This window comes from Phocoena phocoena, chromosome 8 (genome assembly GCF_963924675.1).
Source record: "Phocoena phocoena chromosome 8, mPhoPho1.1, whole genome shotgun sequence".
In the NCBI taxonomy this organism is placed as follows: Eukaryota; Metazoa; Chordata; class Mammalia; order Artiodactyla; family Phocoenidae; genus Phocoena; species Phocoena phocoena.
Genome location: NC_089226.1, coordinates 109,519,173 through 109,534,570, shown reverse-complemented (window position 1 = coordinate 109,534,570; position 15,398 = coordinate 109,519,173). Strand labels below are relative to the sequence as shown.

The window sequence follows — 15,398 nt, the reverse complement described above, 5'->3', positions numbered from 1 at the left end:
TGACAGGAGGGACGAATGGGTAAAGTACTCTTTACTCATAGTTGCTTTGACTGTATAGCAGAAATGCCATTTAGTAAGAATGGTAGAGTGAGGACCTCTGTAAATCTACTCCTCCATAAAAGCAGTGAAAACACTGGTAAAAATGGTCAAAATAAACTTTGTTGGAACTCTGGAAATGAACCAAAAATTGACATAATCTCAGGAAGATTTATTCAGGAAAAACTGCTGAACCTCCAACTTGACCTACTGTCATTCTCCTCTCCCATGATCTGTGGTAGCATTGAAAGCCATCAGCCTCGCAGCCATGGTAACTGTGAAAACCAGCAGCCTTGCAGCCATTGGAAGGGACAGATGAGATTTGAAGCCCCTCAAAAGTCCTCTTCTCAGAGTGTTGTTACTCTTGACTGGCCTTGCAGCTTTCTGGAAAAGCCCTATTTGCAGAGCTGTCATTATTTGATCTCACTCGCTGGGAAGAGCACTACCCTTAGTGTCTTTGTGGCAAACGATCAGTGGCAGTTAATATCACAGTTGGGGGCAAACAAGAGTCTGGCCAAAATCTTAGAAGAAAGATACGAAGAATGACATGCTACTGGGGGCTTTGAAAAGCTCTGATAGACTCCTGTGGATCTCGAAGGCTGCACAGAGGCGGGACTGTGTATACGCCTAGGAGAGATTTGAGAGGGCCCTAGTCTCTCACCTCTGTCTAATCTCGAGCCCCTCCACAAATAAGAAGTGAAGGCAAAGGCAGAGTTATAGCTCCCTGAGTACCGAAGGTGTGCGTCAGCACTCGCACAGTTTCTTGGCGTCTGGGACACTTATTAGTTCAACACTTTTAAAGAAATTCCTGACCAATCATTAACTGACCACTGAGCTAACTGAGCAAAGACTTATAGTAACTGTAAACTGTAGGGAATTGTAGACTTTACAGAACTAGTCCAGTAAAGTCACTAAACAAATAACTATAGCAGTAACAGTCCCTGGGAAAGGGGCAGTCTGAATTCCAGGGTTGCCACAGTGTATTACCTGAAATACTCGTTTTCAGTAAGAACTTGTGAGATGCACAAAGAAACAGGAAAATATGGTCTATACACAGGAAAAAAGTAGTCAATAGAAACTATCCTTGAAAGGGTCCAGATGTTGGACTTAATAATACTAGACAAGGACTTTAAGTTGGCTACTGTAAGTATGTTCTAAGAACTAAAAGAAACTGTGTCTAAATAATTAATGTATGAGAATATCTCACCAAGTAGAAGCTCTCAATAAAAAGGTAGAAATTATTTTTAAAAAAACACCAAATAGAAATTCTGGAGTTGAAAATACAATAACTATGAAAAATAAAATAACTATGAAAAAATGAAAAATTCACTAGAGGGGCTCAGCAGTAGATTTGAACTGATAGAAGAAAGAACTCAGTGAATTTGGGAATAGGTTTGTTAATATAATTAAGTTAAGATCTCTATTAAGGTAAGTACAGATCCAATCTGAGGAACAGAAAGTAAAAAGAATGAAGAAAAATGAACAGAGCCTCGGAGACCTGTGGAACACCATCAAGTATACTGATATACCCATAACTGGAGTCCCTTAAAGAAAGAAGTAGGAGAAAGATGCAGAAAGAATATTTGAAGACATAAACTCCCCAAATTTGGTGACAAACATTAATCTACATATCCAAGATGACTTCCGAATAGGATACACTCAAGGAGATCAATACTTAGACACATCATAGTCAAACTGTTGAAAGACAAAGGAAAAAAAATTTTTTGTTTTTGGGGTGCGCCACACGGCTTGCAGGATCTTAGTTCCCTGACCAGGGATTGAACCCAGGCCACAGCAGTGAAGGCACCAAGTCCTAACCACTGGACTGCCAGGGAATTCCCTAAAATTAAGTTTGTATCAAGCTAGATTGTTTTAAGTTAAGTGTTGATTATAATCCCCAGGCGATTACTAGGAAAGTAACTAAAAAAAAAGTAAAAGAAACAAGTGAATTGAAATGGTGCACTGAAAAATACTTCTTAATGCAAAAGAAGACGGTGATGGAAGAATGCAGGAACATGACAGAAGACATATATAGAAAACAGCAAAGTGGCAGATGTAAGCCCTACCTTATCAGAAACTAACTTAAATGTAAATGGATTAAACCCTCAAGTTAAAAGGCAGGATTGGCAGAATGGGTTAAAAAAAACATGATCCAACTAAATGCTTTCTTTGAAAGACACTATAGATCAAAAGATACAAACAAAAGATACTAGTGAAAGGAAGAAAAATGATGTGCCTTGCAAATAGTAACCAGAAGAGAGGCGGAGTGACTATACTAGTATCAGACAAAATAGACTTTAAGACAAAAATTGTTATTAGAGTTATAGAACATTTTACTGTGGTAAAGCGTCAGGCACTCAAGAAGATATATCAATTCTTTCTTTTTTTTGGCCAAGCCTCAAGACTTGCGGGATCTTAGTTTCCCGACCAGGGATTGAATCCAGGCCCATGACAGTGAAAGCGACGAGTCCTACCCACTGGACTACCAGGGAATTCCCAATTCTGAACATATTCATACCTAATAACAGAGCTCAAAATACATGAAGCAAAATACATGAAGAGGGACTTCCCTGGTGGTGCAGTGGTTAAGAATCCACCTGCCAATGCGGGGGACACAGGTTCGAACCCTGGTCCAGGAAGGTCCCACATGCTGCGGAGCAACTAAGCCCGTGCGCCACAACTGCTGAGCCTGCGCTCTAGAGCCCGCGAGCCACAGCTGCTGAGCCCGCGTGCCGCAACTACTGAAGCCCGCGCGCCTAGAGCCAACGCTCCGCAAGAAGAGAAGCCACCGCAGTGAGAAGCCCGTGCACTGAAATGAAGAGTAGCCCCCGCTCGCTGCAACTAGGGAAAGCCCGCGCACGGCAACGAAGACCCAACACAGCCAAAAATAAATAAAAATAAATTAAAAAAAATACATGTAGAATTGAAGGGAGAAATAGACATTTCAACAATAATAATTGGAGACTTCAATACCCTGCTTTCAGTAAGAGATACAAGTAGACAGAAAATCAGCAATGAATAGAAGACTTGAACACTAAGTCAACTAGACCTAACAGACATCTATAGACTGCTTCACCCAACAAGTGCAGAATATACACGTTTTTCTCAAGTGCATATGGAACCTTCTTCAGAATAGACTGTATGTTAAGCCATAAAAAAAAGCCTCAGTAAATTTAAAAAGATTGAAATCATACGAAGTGTGTTCGCCAACCACAATGGAATGAAGTTAGAAATCAGTAACAGGAGGAAATTTGGGAAATTCACAAATATGTGGAAATCAAACACCCTCCTAAATAACCAGTGGGTGAAAGGTAAAAACACAAGGGAGATTAAAAAAATAAATGAAAATAAAATCACAATACACCAGGGACTTCCCTGGCGGTCCAGTGGTTAGGACTCTGCACTTTCACTGCTAAGGGCCTGGGTTCGATCCCTGGTCAGGGAACTAAGATCCCCGCAAGCTGTGTGGTGCAGTCAAAAAAAAAAAAAACAAACCAAACAACCCACAGTGACATCCCACTTCACACACACTAACTAGGATGGCTAGAATAAAAGTGATGGACAATAGCAAGTGGAGAAATTGGAACCCTCGTGCTTTGATAGTGGTGATGTAAAATGGTGCTGCCTTTTGGGAAAACATCTCGTCAGTTCCTCATAGTGTTAGACATAGAATTGTCGTACGACCCAGCATTTCTGCTCCTAGGTGTCCGTCCACTCCAGAGAAATGAAAGTGTGCGTTGACACAGAGACTCGCACACGAACGTTCATAGCAACATTATTCATAAGAGCCCCCAGTTCATCAGGTGATGGACAGATAACAAACTCTGGTGTATCCATATAATGTGATATTATTCAACAGAGAAAAGGGATGAGGTACTGATTCATGCTATCTTGAAAACAATCATTGGGAATTCCCTGGTGGTCCAGTGGTTAAGACTCCGAGCTCCCAATGCAGGGGGCCCGGGCTCGATCCCTGAACAGGGAACTAGATCCCACATGCCGCAACTGAAGATCCTGAATGCCAAAACTAAAGATCCCACACACGGCAATGAAGATCCCGAATGTGGCAACTAAGACCCCGAATGTGGCAACTAAGACCCCACGCAGCCAAATAAATAAATAAATATTAAAAAAAAATCACGCTATCTTTTGTAAGTGGTGAAAGAAGCCAATCACAAAAGAACATATAAAGATTGTATTTATATGAAATGTTTAGAGGAGGTAAGTCTGTGGAGGTGGAAAGGAGATTAGGGGCTGAGGAGGGAGGTGTTGGTGCATGACTGCTGTTGGGTGTGGTGTTTCTTTTGGGGGAGATGAAAATTTTCCAGAATTAGATAGTGGTGATGGATGCAGAACTCTGAATATACTCAAAGTCATTGAGTTACATGCTTTAAATGAGTGAATGGTTTGATACGTGAATTATATCATACTAAAGCTGTTAAAATAAGATATACCTGTTAACATTTGTCAGGGTCAAACGTGGTTTTATCTTCTGTGGCATAGCAACTTTTAATTTCTTTGAAATCTTTTGTTCCAGTCTGCTGTTGTTGAGGCTTTCTGCTTGGAGGCCCATCCTTCCTGTGCACAAATAAAGAGAAAACATAGAGAATAGTCCTGATGATGTTCATGACAGTCTCCCGTGGGCAGGCGGCTGCTCTGTGTATGCTTTTTTTTTTTTTTTTGCGGTACACGGGCCTCTCACCGCTGTGGCCTCTCCCGTTGCGGAGCACAGGCTCCGGACGCGCAGGCTCAGCGGCCATGGCTCACGGGCCCAGCTGCTCCGCGGCACGTGGGATCCTCCCGGACCGGGGCACGAACCCGCGTCCCCTGCATCGGCAGGCGGACTCTCAGCCACTGCGCCACCGGGGAAGCCCTGTGTGTGCTTTTTGATGGTCATCTGTGCAGCCCTCATCACAGCACTTTGTGGTGCCTCATGTGACGAAGGAGAACTGAGGCTCAGCGAGGTTAGGTTGCTGGCCTGGGCACATGGAATGGCATTCCAGGGCAGGCTTGCTTCCAGAGTTCGCTCTGCTTCCTGCTGTGCTGACCGCCTTCAGTATCATTTTAACAGTGATACCGTCCTTCAAAAATAGGCTTTTGTTTGCTCAATTTTGAGCTTTTGGCTTACTCAGTGAAATCATTTTACATAGAGACTAAACTTTATTTCGACCAAATTTTATTGTAAATTTCAGACTTCCTGCCGTGCGATTTTGGCGGTTTGGTGTGTTAGTTATAATAAGCTGTGATAGGCCCCTGTGCTCTTTGTCTGGAATCAGGCTGTTCCCAGAACACTAGCACTGTCAGTTGATGAGCTCAGCTTGCAGGCAAGAAGAAATCGTCAACCAGCATGTTATTCCGGAAGAACGACCAGGGGCGGTAATTCTAGAAATCCAAGGGCTTTTTTCAAAGCTTGTCCCCCTAGAGTGCGTTCTTTGCTATTTACTGGACGCAAATTGTAGCTTGTTTTTGGCAGTGGTTGTGGGACAGTCTAGGTTACTCATTAGCTACCAGAGCGCCGACATCCACTGTGGGAATTGCCTGTTAGAAGCTTGGTATTTTCTGTGGCTGACAGACCTGCTGCGTTTTAGGTGGAGACAGCACAGGGTGGCAGAGACCAGAACCTCTTCACTGTGGAACGGAGATCAAGCTGCAGGCATGGCGAGGCTTGTCACCGCGTCCCAGCTACACTGGCCGATGCTTCACCCTGTTAGAATGGGCTTCAGAAGTCAGGGTAGGGCAGTGACCTCTCCCGTTCTCCCAGAGCTGATGCTGCATCTAGAAAGATCGGATTTATCGCTACATCTGCTGCCAGCAGTGTGGGGTGGCTGGGCTTCTGTCGGGAGGGAAGTGCAGCTTGAGTGAGCATGAACTGGGGGTGGGGAAGGCCCCCAGGGCCCCAGCGCGTGCGTTTCTCCCAGGTGTCCTCACCACCTGGAGGAGGATGGCAGTTCGGTAAATTTTGGGCATAAGTTTGATTTGAACGCGTTGATCTGTGTGTGGTGTCAGTCCCCCACGGCCATACTCGACTTTCTTTAAAGCCTCACCTTGGACAGGAGTGTGGGAACTGGAGCAATTCCCAAGGGTGTTCCCAGGGCTGCCGCTCAGGCACAGCCTTGCCCCGTCGGGTGGGAGCACCACCACCAGCCAGCAAGGGCCAGCGTTTGTGGGCTTGTGTCCTTGGCCCCCGAGGTCTTGTTTCCCTGTGTGATGAGGGCACTCAGTCCAGTCAGTGGACCAGGTGTCCAGCCCACACCTGAGCCTGCCCGAGTCTGAGGTTTGAGGAAGCCTGATTTTCTTCCTTGTATCAGCTGCTTTTTTCCCCAGATGTTCAAAAGAGTTCTTTCTTCTTCTTTTTTTCGGCCGTGCTGTGTGGCTTGTGGGATCTTAGATCCCCGTCCAGGGATTGAACCTGGACCTTGGCAGTGAGAGTGCAGAGCCCTAACCACTGGACTGCCAGGGAATTCCCAGGATTTTTTTTTTTTCTTTAAAGTCCAATGGTTTTATTAGAATATGTTTTGGTGTGTGTTATTTGGGGTCGGTGTTCCCAGGTATGTGGTGTGGTTTTTTATGTGGTTTTAAATCTTTTATTTACTTGGTTTAATTTCAGGAAAGCTTTTTCAAATGGCGCGCTTTAGGCCGTTCCACTGCCCAGTTGGCTGTCTTCCTCAGGAACTCTTACTGTCCATAAGCTGCATCTTTGTCCATTTTCAGTATTTGCTACTTTCTCCTGTATCCTTTATCTCTTTATTCATTTCTTTTTGCTTTAACTCATTTTGTTTCTTTTCATTCTTTTCATCTTCTGTTTCTCTCCAGACCTCTGTTGTGTATATTTGTTCTTCTGTTCCGTTTCTTAATTTATTTATTTTAAAAATTTATTTATTTTTGGCTGCATTGGGTCTTCGTTGCTGCGCGCGGGTTTTTTCTCTAGCTGCGGCGAGCGGGGGCTACTCTTGTGTGCGGGCTTCTCATTGCGGTGGCTTCTCTTGTTGTGGAGCACAGGCTCTAGGCACGTGGGCTTCAGTAGTTGCGGCACACGGGCTCAGTAGTTGTGGCTTGCGAGCTCTAGAGTGCAGGTTCAGTAGTTGTGGCGCACGGGCTTAGTTGCTCTGCGGCATGTGGGATCTTCCCGGACCAGGGCTCGAACCCGTGTCCCCTGCATTGGCAGGTGGATTCTTAATGACTGAGCCACCAGGGGAGCCCTCCTTCTGTTTCTTATTCCTCATTTTTTTTTTTTTTGATGTGCCACGCAACTTGTGGGATCTTAGTTCTCCGACCAGGGATTGAACCTGGGCCCTTAGTAGTGAGAGCGCAGAGTCCTAACCACTGGACCACCAGGGAAGTCCCTCTTATTCTTCATTTTTGAAACGATTTTTTAAATTTCTAATTTACCTGGTTTCTCTTAACTAACGTCTGAGTTTTTCTGTGGGTTTTTAAGTGTCTTCCCTGTTTTTCTTACTGTTCTCCAGCTTGTTTGGAGATAGAGGCTCCAGTGTTGCTGTGGTCTGTGCGCTGCCTGTCTGCCGGGTGTTGTTTTACTCTTTCTCCCCTTCCTTGTCGTCTCTGTGTGGAGTGTAACTTGCTTGTCTTACGTGGAGTTCGTCCTCTGGGCTGTGGCAGGGTTGGGGGGCAAGGTCCAAGGTGGCTTTCCTGTCGCACAGACTCCCTCCTCCACCGTCTTCACCAGGCGGTGCTTCCAGGCTTTCCTGGGCCCTGTCCACCGGTCTCTGTGGCCCTCCCTGTCCCTCGTCACTGTGCCAGCCCCCGGTCACGCTCCGCCCCGTGTAGTCCCCAGGGTCTCTTTGGGGCTCTCCCTTCTACCTCCCCTTGCCCAGGTGTATTGCTGTGAGGTCTTGTGGCTTTTAGTAGTTTCCCTTTTGAGGGAACTGTGCTCAGAGATGCGGAGTAATTTCCCCTTGGTTGCAGAGTGAATCAGAGTCTGCTTTTGTCCTTGGACCCTTGTGCCTCTCCTCTGGAGGAGCCTGACCTCCCCTGATTGAAACAAGTGTGTGTGTGTTTGCTATAAATTGGCTGATTTTAAAACAGCTTTGGCTGGAAAGCCCTAGCTTCTTGCCCCAGCCCCGGTCTTGTTGCCCGGAGGGAGTGCAGCATCCATTCGCTTCTGTTTCTTCTGCTGGCTACACCTAAACTCCAAACTACATGCTTTTGGTTTTATTTTGTGATTTACCCGTCTGGGGTAGTAGCTATAGATCCCCGTAGTTTGTTTAGCATGTTGCCCCCTATCCAGTACCTCCTAATCTTTTTATGATTTCTGCTCTGGTTCTGACCCGTCTTGACTCTGAACAACACAAGTTCCTGCCATGCAGGGGTCTCTGTTTCCCTTGGGCGTGGGCGGGTAGAGCAAAGTGCGAGTACCGGAGAGCAGCACAGACACACAGGTTCCTGCACCCTTGTGAGAAGCACACGCGCACACAAATGCATACACGCAGGCACGCACACTTGCACACACACGTGGGCCCCAGAGTGCGCCGTGCTCTGTCCACACTCAAGCCAGGCTGTGGGCAGAAGGTGCCCATGACCTTGTTTTCGTGGCCCTTTCAGTCAGGTCAGAAAAGCCTACTTCAGCAAAGGTGTTACTTTTTCAGGAAAACTTAAGAAAAAATTTGCCCTTAACCTGCCGCTCCGGGGCATCAGGCCCGCTGCTCTACATGGTGCCCCCTTGGGTTCTTGGGGCACCTCTTCCAGATGATGAAGCTGGCACAGCTGGGAGCTGCCTCCCCGCAGTGCACTCAGGGCTGAGAAGGAGGGTCAGGATCCCCTCCCTGACCCCCTGATCCCCCCTGGTTCCCCAGATCCGCCTGCCGGGCTTGTTTTGTTAAAGTTCTGCAACCCCCCCTCCCCCCCACTTGGAACGGCAGCTCCTGAGGGCAGGATGTGTTGTTTTAACCTAAGTCCTGGCACCTTGAACAGCATCTCGGGGGTAGCCTGCCTCTGTGCCCTGTCTGGGCCAGGGGCTTTCTAGGGTAGGAGTGGCTCAAAGGAGGGTTCCGTTACACTCAGGCAGATGTTAAACCCTGCTTATTAGCGAGTTAGTCGTGAAAGATAACTGGTGCTGTGGGAGTGCCCTGGGGAGTGGGAGGCTGCCTCACTGCGAGGTGAGATAAGCTCCAAGAGTGGCAGTGACGGAGACTGGGCGGGTGGGCAGCGAGTCTGCAGGACGGCCTGGTGAGCCCAGCGTGTGGGCACCTGTGAGGCCCCAGCCTGGCAGTGCTCCAGTGCGGGCGGTTGCTGTGGCAGCCTTTCCTTCCCCTGGGAATAGAGTCACCGAGCCAGGGACTAGCCTGGGGAGGGCCTTTAATAGTGAACTTAATTCCTGCTTGCCAGAAGCGATGGAAATTTACTCAAGTGCGAACTTACAACTCACCTGCCCTGTGTGACGATACAACTCACCTGCCCTGTGTGACGAATGGCTTCTTATATGTTTACAGTTCTTGTTAGGATGTGTGGCCCTGGAAAAGTCGTCTCTGCTCTCTAGGCCTGTTTCCACACCTAGTCAAGGTGGACTGAAGCTGAACACACATGCCGACGCTTTTTGAAGGAAGGCCGATTTAGCACTAGATGCAGGATGTAGGGGAAGTGGGACTGTCATGTGTTTCTTTAATGTACCTTCCATCCTTTTTTAATATATTGGATGATTCCCAAACTTCATTGGATATTATAAAAGTGGACCTAGGGCTTCCCTGGTGGCGCAGTGGTTGAGAGTCCGCCTGCCGATGCGGGGGACACGGGTTCGTGCCCCGGTCTGGGAAGATCCCACGTGCCGCGGAGCGGCTGGGCCCGTGAGCCATGGCCGCTGAGCCTGCGCGTCCGGAGCCTGTCCTCCGCAACGGGAGAGGCCACAACAGTGAGAGGCCCGCGTAACGCATAAAAAAAAAAAAAAGTGGACCTATCAGATTTTGTAGGTTGGTGCATTTCATAAAGAAAGAAAATTCGAAGCCTACAGTAGTTAAACCTTTATAATTTTTAAAATTATCTGTGGCAGTAAAAGTCAATTTTAGGAGTAAACTATTAGCTGCTGATGATAGCTAGCACTGCTTTGAGAGTTTCCAGGTCCACGACGGTGGCGAAAAGGCAGAGCTAAACATGTGATGTGGGGTGGCAACACCCCTCTCTCCCGGGGGCTTCGTGGACTTGCCGGTCCTGATGGGGAGCAGCCGCACCAGACTGTGTCAGAGCCCGGCTTCTGCCTCACCCACCTCCTGCCTGGCTTCAGGTGGAGGCCGGTTGCTTCTTTCCTTGGGATCCTAAGAGCCGTGATTCTGCATTTAATTCTGATGTGTCAGTTTTGTCAGGGAGTGGGTGTTTGTTTAGAGATCAGTTTAAAGCAAGATGCATTTGTGTTCTCTTTTTTTAGGCAAAAGTAAAGAAGCAGAAATAAAGAGAATAAACAAAGAGCTGGCAAACATTAGATCAAAGTTTAAAGGTAAGTGTTTAATCTTTGTCATGAGATGTTCTTTTGTAAATTTTATAAAGTAGGGACTTAATCTCATCTTTATTTTTTTTCACTTCAAACCAAAGTTAAGGTCTCAGTACAGTTACTGTCCTGGCTTTGTTGGTGTTTAAAGTCAAGCCAGTGGTTATTCTGGAGTCGTTTGATGGTTTGTGTAGAATTGATCAGATAGCGGGTCCCCTCCTGTGACCAGGCTTTTCCTGGAGCTGGAAGGATGCTTGTCTAGAGCAGCTGTCTCCCCACCCCCAGCCCTGGACTCTGCTCCGCAGGGTGCGGGAGCTCGTGAGCCAGTGGACCTGATACAGTGTGCGTCTCGGGTGGGGAACTGCTCTGCGTAGAAGTCCTGCCCGGTCACCTGAGCTCTTCCAACGTGGACGTGTCTTCCTCTGCGTTAGTGAATAACGCACCATGTTGTCTAACCCACTCAGGGAGACAGCCTCTCTGCGAGCCAGGTTTTGGGGCGGACACCTCCCCTGAGCATCCTCATTTTGAGGAATTGTCAAGTGTAGATTTTCAGTCTTGGGACATGTTTATGAAAGACCGGTTAATCCCTTAAGCCTTAATTTTTCAGTTGAGTTTTACAGATTTGAGACCTCGTTCAAGTCTCTGAGCAGACGTTAGCCACGGGAGTGGCTGAAATTGCCCAGAAAAAATGAGTAGAGGAGGGGGCCAGGACCAAGACCCAGGGGACTTGGGGCAGGAGAAGACAGGATTTCTGGGGTCGGAGCTTTTTCAGGGTTTGAGAATGGACATCCTGTGTGATCAGATGATGCGAACACTCGTGGAATTTGAGTTGTTACCAACATGTATCCCCTGCTGAGCCCTCGGAAGGTGTTATGCTTTACTGTTAACCAGGCCCAAGGATCCGCTAAGAAGGTCTGTGAAACTCTGAAATCGTATGTGAAATGGTTTGGTTATATTTATTTGTGTGTGTGTGTGTGTGTGTGTGTGTGTGTATGTGAGGGGTTGTCTATAACTTTCATTGCTTAAAAAATTTTTTTAAATTTAGACTTAACTTTTTGTAGAGCAGTTTTAGGTTCCCAGCAAAATTGAGAGGAAGGTACAGAGATTTCTTGTACCCGTCCTGTCCCCACACATGCACAGCCTCCCCATTATCTGCTTCCCTACCAGAGCGGTTCATTGGTCACAGTGAACCTACATGGGCACGTCATCGTCAGCCCGAATCGATACCTCACGTTAGGGTTCATTCTTGCTGTGCATTCTGTGCGTGTGGACGGACGTATCCTGACAGTGCCCAGCGTTATAGTCTCACACAGAGCACTTTCACTGCCCTAAGAATCCTCTTTGCTCTCCTATTCATCTCTCCCTCCCTTCGACCCCTGGCAACCACTAATCTCTTTACTGTCGTGGTGGTTTTACCTTTTCCAGAATGTCATAGAGTTCGAAGCATATGGTTATATGGCCTTTCCCCGTTGCCTTCTTTCACTTAGTTATACACATTTAAGGTTCCTTCCTGTCTTTTAGTGGTCTGACAGCTCATTTCTTTTTAGCTGGATAATATGCCACCGTCCAATGTACCAGTTTCTTTATCCATCCACCTATTGAAGGACGTCTTGGTTGTTCTCAAGTTTTGGCAATTATGATAAAATTGCTAAAAACATCAGTGTGCAGGTTTTAGTGTGGACATAAGTTTTCAACTCCTTTGGGTAAATACCAAGGAGCATGATTGCCCATCACGTGGTGAGGGTATGTGTAGTTTTGTAAGAAACCGCCCAGCTGTCCCCCACAGTGGCTGCGCCATTCGCAGCCCCACCGGAGCCGGGTGAGGGTCCCTGTGCCCCACGTCCTCACTGCATTTGGTGTTGTCGGTGTCTGGATCTGAGCTGTTGCGATGGTAGTAGAGGTATCTCGTTGCTATTTTATCATATGCGTTTCCCTGATGACACGTGGTGTGGAGCATTCTTTCATGTGTTCATTTGCCATCTGTATATCTTCTCTGATGAGGGGTCTGGAACGTCCACTACTTCCTAAAAGGGAGCGTATAATGTGGTGATGAGAGCTAGGCTGCCCTGACTACCCCCAGCTCGCACTTGCTCTGATAGCCAGTTACTAGCTGGGTTACCCTGTTGAGTGACTTACCCCTCTGCGCCTTTAAATGGGGTGCTGATGGCCTCAGGCTGGGTTCTCTGTGAAGCAGACCCTGTGATGGGGTTGGAGGACGGAAGATTGACGAGAGAGTGACACCGCGGAATATAAACAGAGGAAGCAGGTTGGCTGGGGGCAGAGGAGGCCGCAGTTAGAGGCGTTGGTCTGTCAGCGTTGTCACCAGCCCTCGAGGGAGCTTCGGCGTGCAGACTGTCTGGTAGAGGGTCTGGCATGGGCTGGGGACGTCGCTTGGCCATGGCTCGTAAGCCGAGGCGGGCAGATCCTGACCCCGACAGAGCTGACCCACTCCTGGCACCTCCAGGCCTTCGTCAAAGGGGTGGATGATGTCTGCTGCTGCAACTGTGTGCGTGTGTGTGGAAACACAGGCGCATTCCTGGGGAGGAACGCAGTGCCTAAGAGATGTTCACCATGTGGTTAGAAGAGGGTGAATCTTCAAACTGTCTTTAAATATCTGGGGACAAACAAGACTTCTGTAGTTTCTTCTGCCCCCGAGCCTGTCTCAGCTGAGCCCTTCTGGGTAGGGAAGGAGGCTCGCTCTTCTCTGTTAACCAGTTGGCATTTATGGAGCGTGTGTGCCCTGAGTGGCAGCAGACAAGGGAAAACCTACTCCTTGTTCTCAGGAGTATATGCTCTGGGGGCTGCACTTGCACTTCTCCATCCGTGCTGTCCACCGGAAACACGGGCACGTGCTGAACTCTCAATCGGCTGGTAGCAACATTAGAAAAGAGTAAGAAGAAGCAGATGAAGCTACATTTAATATATTTTATTTGATTTAGTGTACCTAAAATATTATCATTGCAGCATGTAGTCAGTAGCAAAGGTTATTGAGATGTTTTACATGTTTTTCATGCCCAGTCTTTGGAAGGTACCACGTGGAACACATGCAGTTCAGACCAGTGCAGGCCAAGTACTCAGTAGCCCCATGTGGCCGAAGCCGCCACATCGGCTAGCGCACATCTCAACCAACTCTTCCACTGGAAGTGGCTTAAAAAGAGACAGTATTAAAACAATCTTGAAAGCATCACAGAGCAAGAAGAGAAGAGAACTCCTGGCCCACAAAAGCAAGCAGAGCACTCATCTCTCTGTGCTGGGAGGGAGTTTGCTAACCCCAGAGGAGCAGCCCTGAAACAGAGCCTGGTTTGGGTGACCTTCAGTGTCTAGAGGGGCGGTTGTCAGTCGGGGTGATTTTGACCCCAGGGGACAAAGGCCATCGGGGCTGGGGATGGGCGTGCTACTGCCATCTAGTGGGTGGAGGCCAGGGAGGCCGCCGGACACCCCACTGCACAGAGGACAGCCCCCCAGAACCACCTGGCCTGAGGAGGCCCAGTGCTGAGGTTGAGCAGCTGGGGTCTAGGAGGAGGGTCATCCCAGAGCCCCCAGTGTGAGGCCTTCTTCCATTTTAAACTGAGGCCCTAAAGGCGGCTGCCCTTAGGGCAGGAGTGACCCGGGAGTGAGCCCGTCCTGCCCCAGGCCTGCAGCGGGACTTCACACGCAGTCCTCTGGAGGAAGAGGTTACCATCACAGGCTGAGTGATTCCTCCAGGTAACTTCTCAAGGATGTTGTCCAGCACCTAGTCACAGATAATGAGGCACACAAAGAATCAAGACTGCACAGCAAGAACCAGCAGAGAAAACAGAAACAGAATCACGGAGGCCTCCGAGACCAGATTCAGATTACAATGAAGAACTAGGTTTACTGTTTTTAAAGAAATAAAAGACGAACTTGAAAATTTCAGTGGGAAGCTTGGGAAGTATAAAAAGTGCCATAGCAGATTTTGAAATAAGACCAAATGGAAATCCTAGAACCGAAAGATGCAGAACTGAAATGAAGAACTCGGGTGGATATAGCCACAGGCACGTTCTGAAAGATGGGTGAGGAAACAGCCCGTCCCGAATGCAAAGCAGCAGGGTGGGTGAGAGACACAGGCGCGCGGTTCAAAGGCCTGCAGGGTTAAGTGACCTCCTGGGAGGGAAGGGGAGCTGGTGTGACAGAGCTTTCCAGAGTTCATGAAATGCACTAAACCTCAGACTCAATGAGCACAGTTACAATAAATAAATAAGAAGAAATCTACACCTAGACGCACTATTGTGAAAATGCAGAAACCCAAGACAGGAAATCTTTGAAGTTGCCAGAGGGGGAAGAGATGGGCCGTCTTCACAGGGTCCTTGTGGAAGCCGACTTGTCACAGGGATGGGGGCAGCGGAGCGGAGGATGGTCCCAAAGTGCTGGACAGTAACAGCTGGCTAACAATGTCCTTTAAGAATGAAGCTAAGGGGCTTCCCTGGTGGCGCAGTGCTTGAGAGTCCGCCTGCTGATGCAAGGGACACGGGTTCATGCCTCGGTCCGGGAAGATCCCCCATGCCGCGGAGCGGCTGGGCCCGTGAGCCATGGCTGCTGAGCCTGCGCGTCCGGAGCCTGTGCTCCACAACGGGAGAGGCCACAGCAGTGAGAGGCCCGCGTACTGCAAAAAAAGAAAAAAAAGAATGAAGCTAAAAAAGACCTTTGCCAGACAAAAAAGGAGAGTTTCCCATCAGAAGGCCTGTGCTGAAGGAGAGTCTAAAGGATGTGCTTTGGACCAGAGACAAATGGTCCTGGACACAGATGGAGGAAAGGTGAGGTGGGCGTGCAGGTGAGTGTACAGGCTGCTGGTGGCCATGGCATCTGGTGGAGTCCTTGGCGGCAGACACACAGAGGTGGTGATGCTCGGGCAGGGCCCGGGGCCTCAGGGCAGTGCCCGTGTGAAAGCCTTGCCCTTGACAGAGCCGGG

At 48.3% G+C, this 15,398-nt stretch overlaps 1 protein-coding gene across 2 annotated transcripts in view; it reads left to right on the top strand.

Moving 5' to 3' along the window:
* AP2A2 (adaptor related protein complex 2 subunit alpha 2) overlaps positions 1-15,398 on the top strand; it is a 62,127-nt gene that overhangs the window by 14,816 nt on the left and 31,913 nt on the right. For both annotated transcript variants that reach the window (XM_065883272.1, XM_065883273.1), the window contains exon 2: positions 10,409-10,477. In XM_065883272.1, coding sequence (XP_065739344.1) covers positions 10,409-10,477 — 69 coding nt within the window. The remainder of the gene's footprint in view (positions 1-10,408; positions 10,478-15,398) is intronic.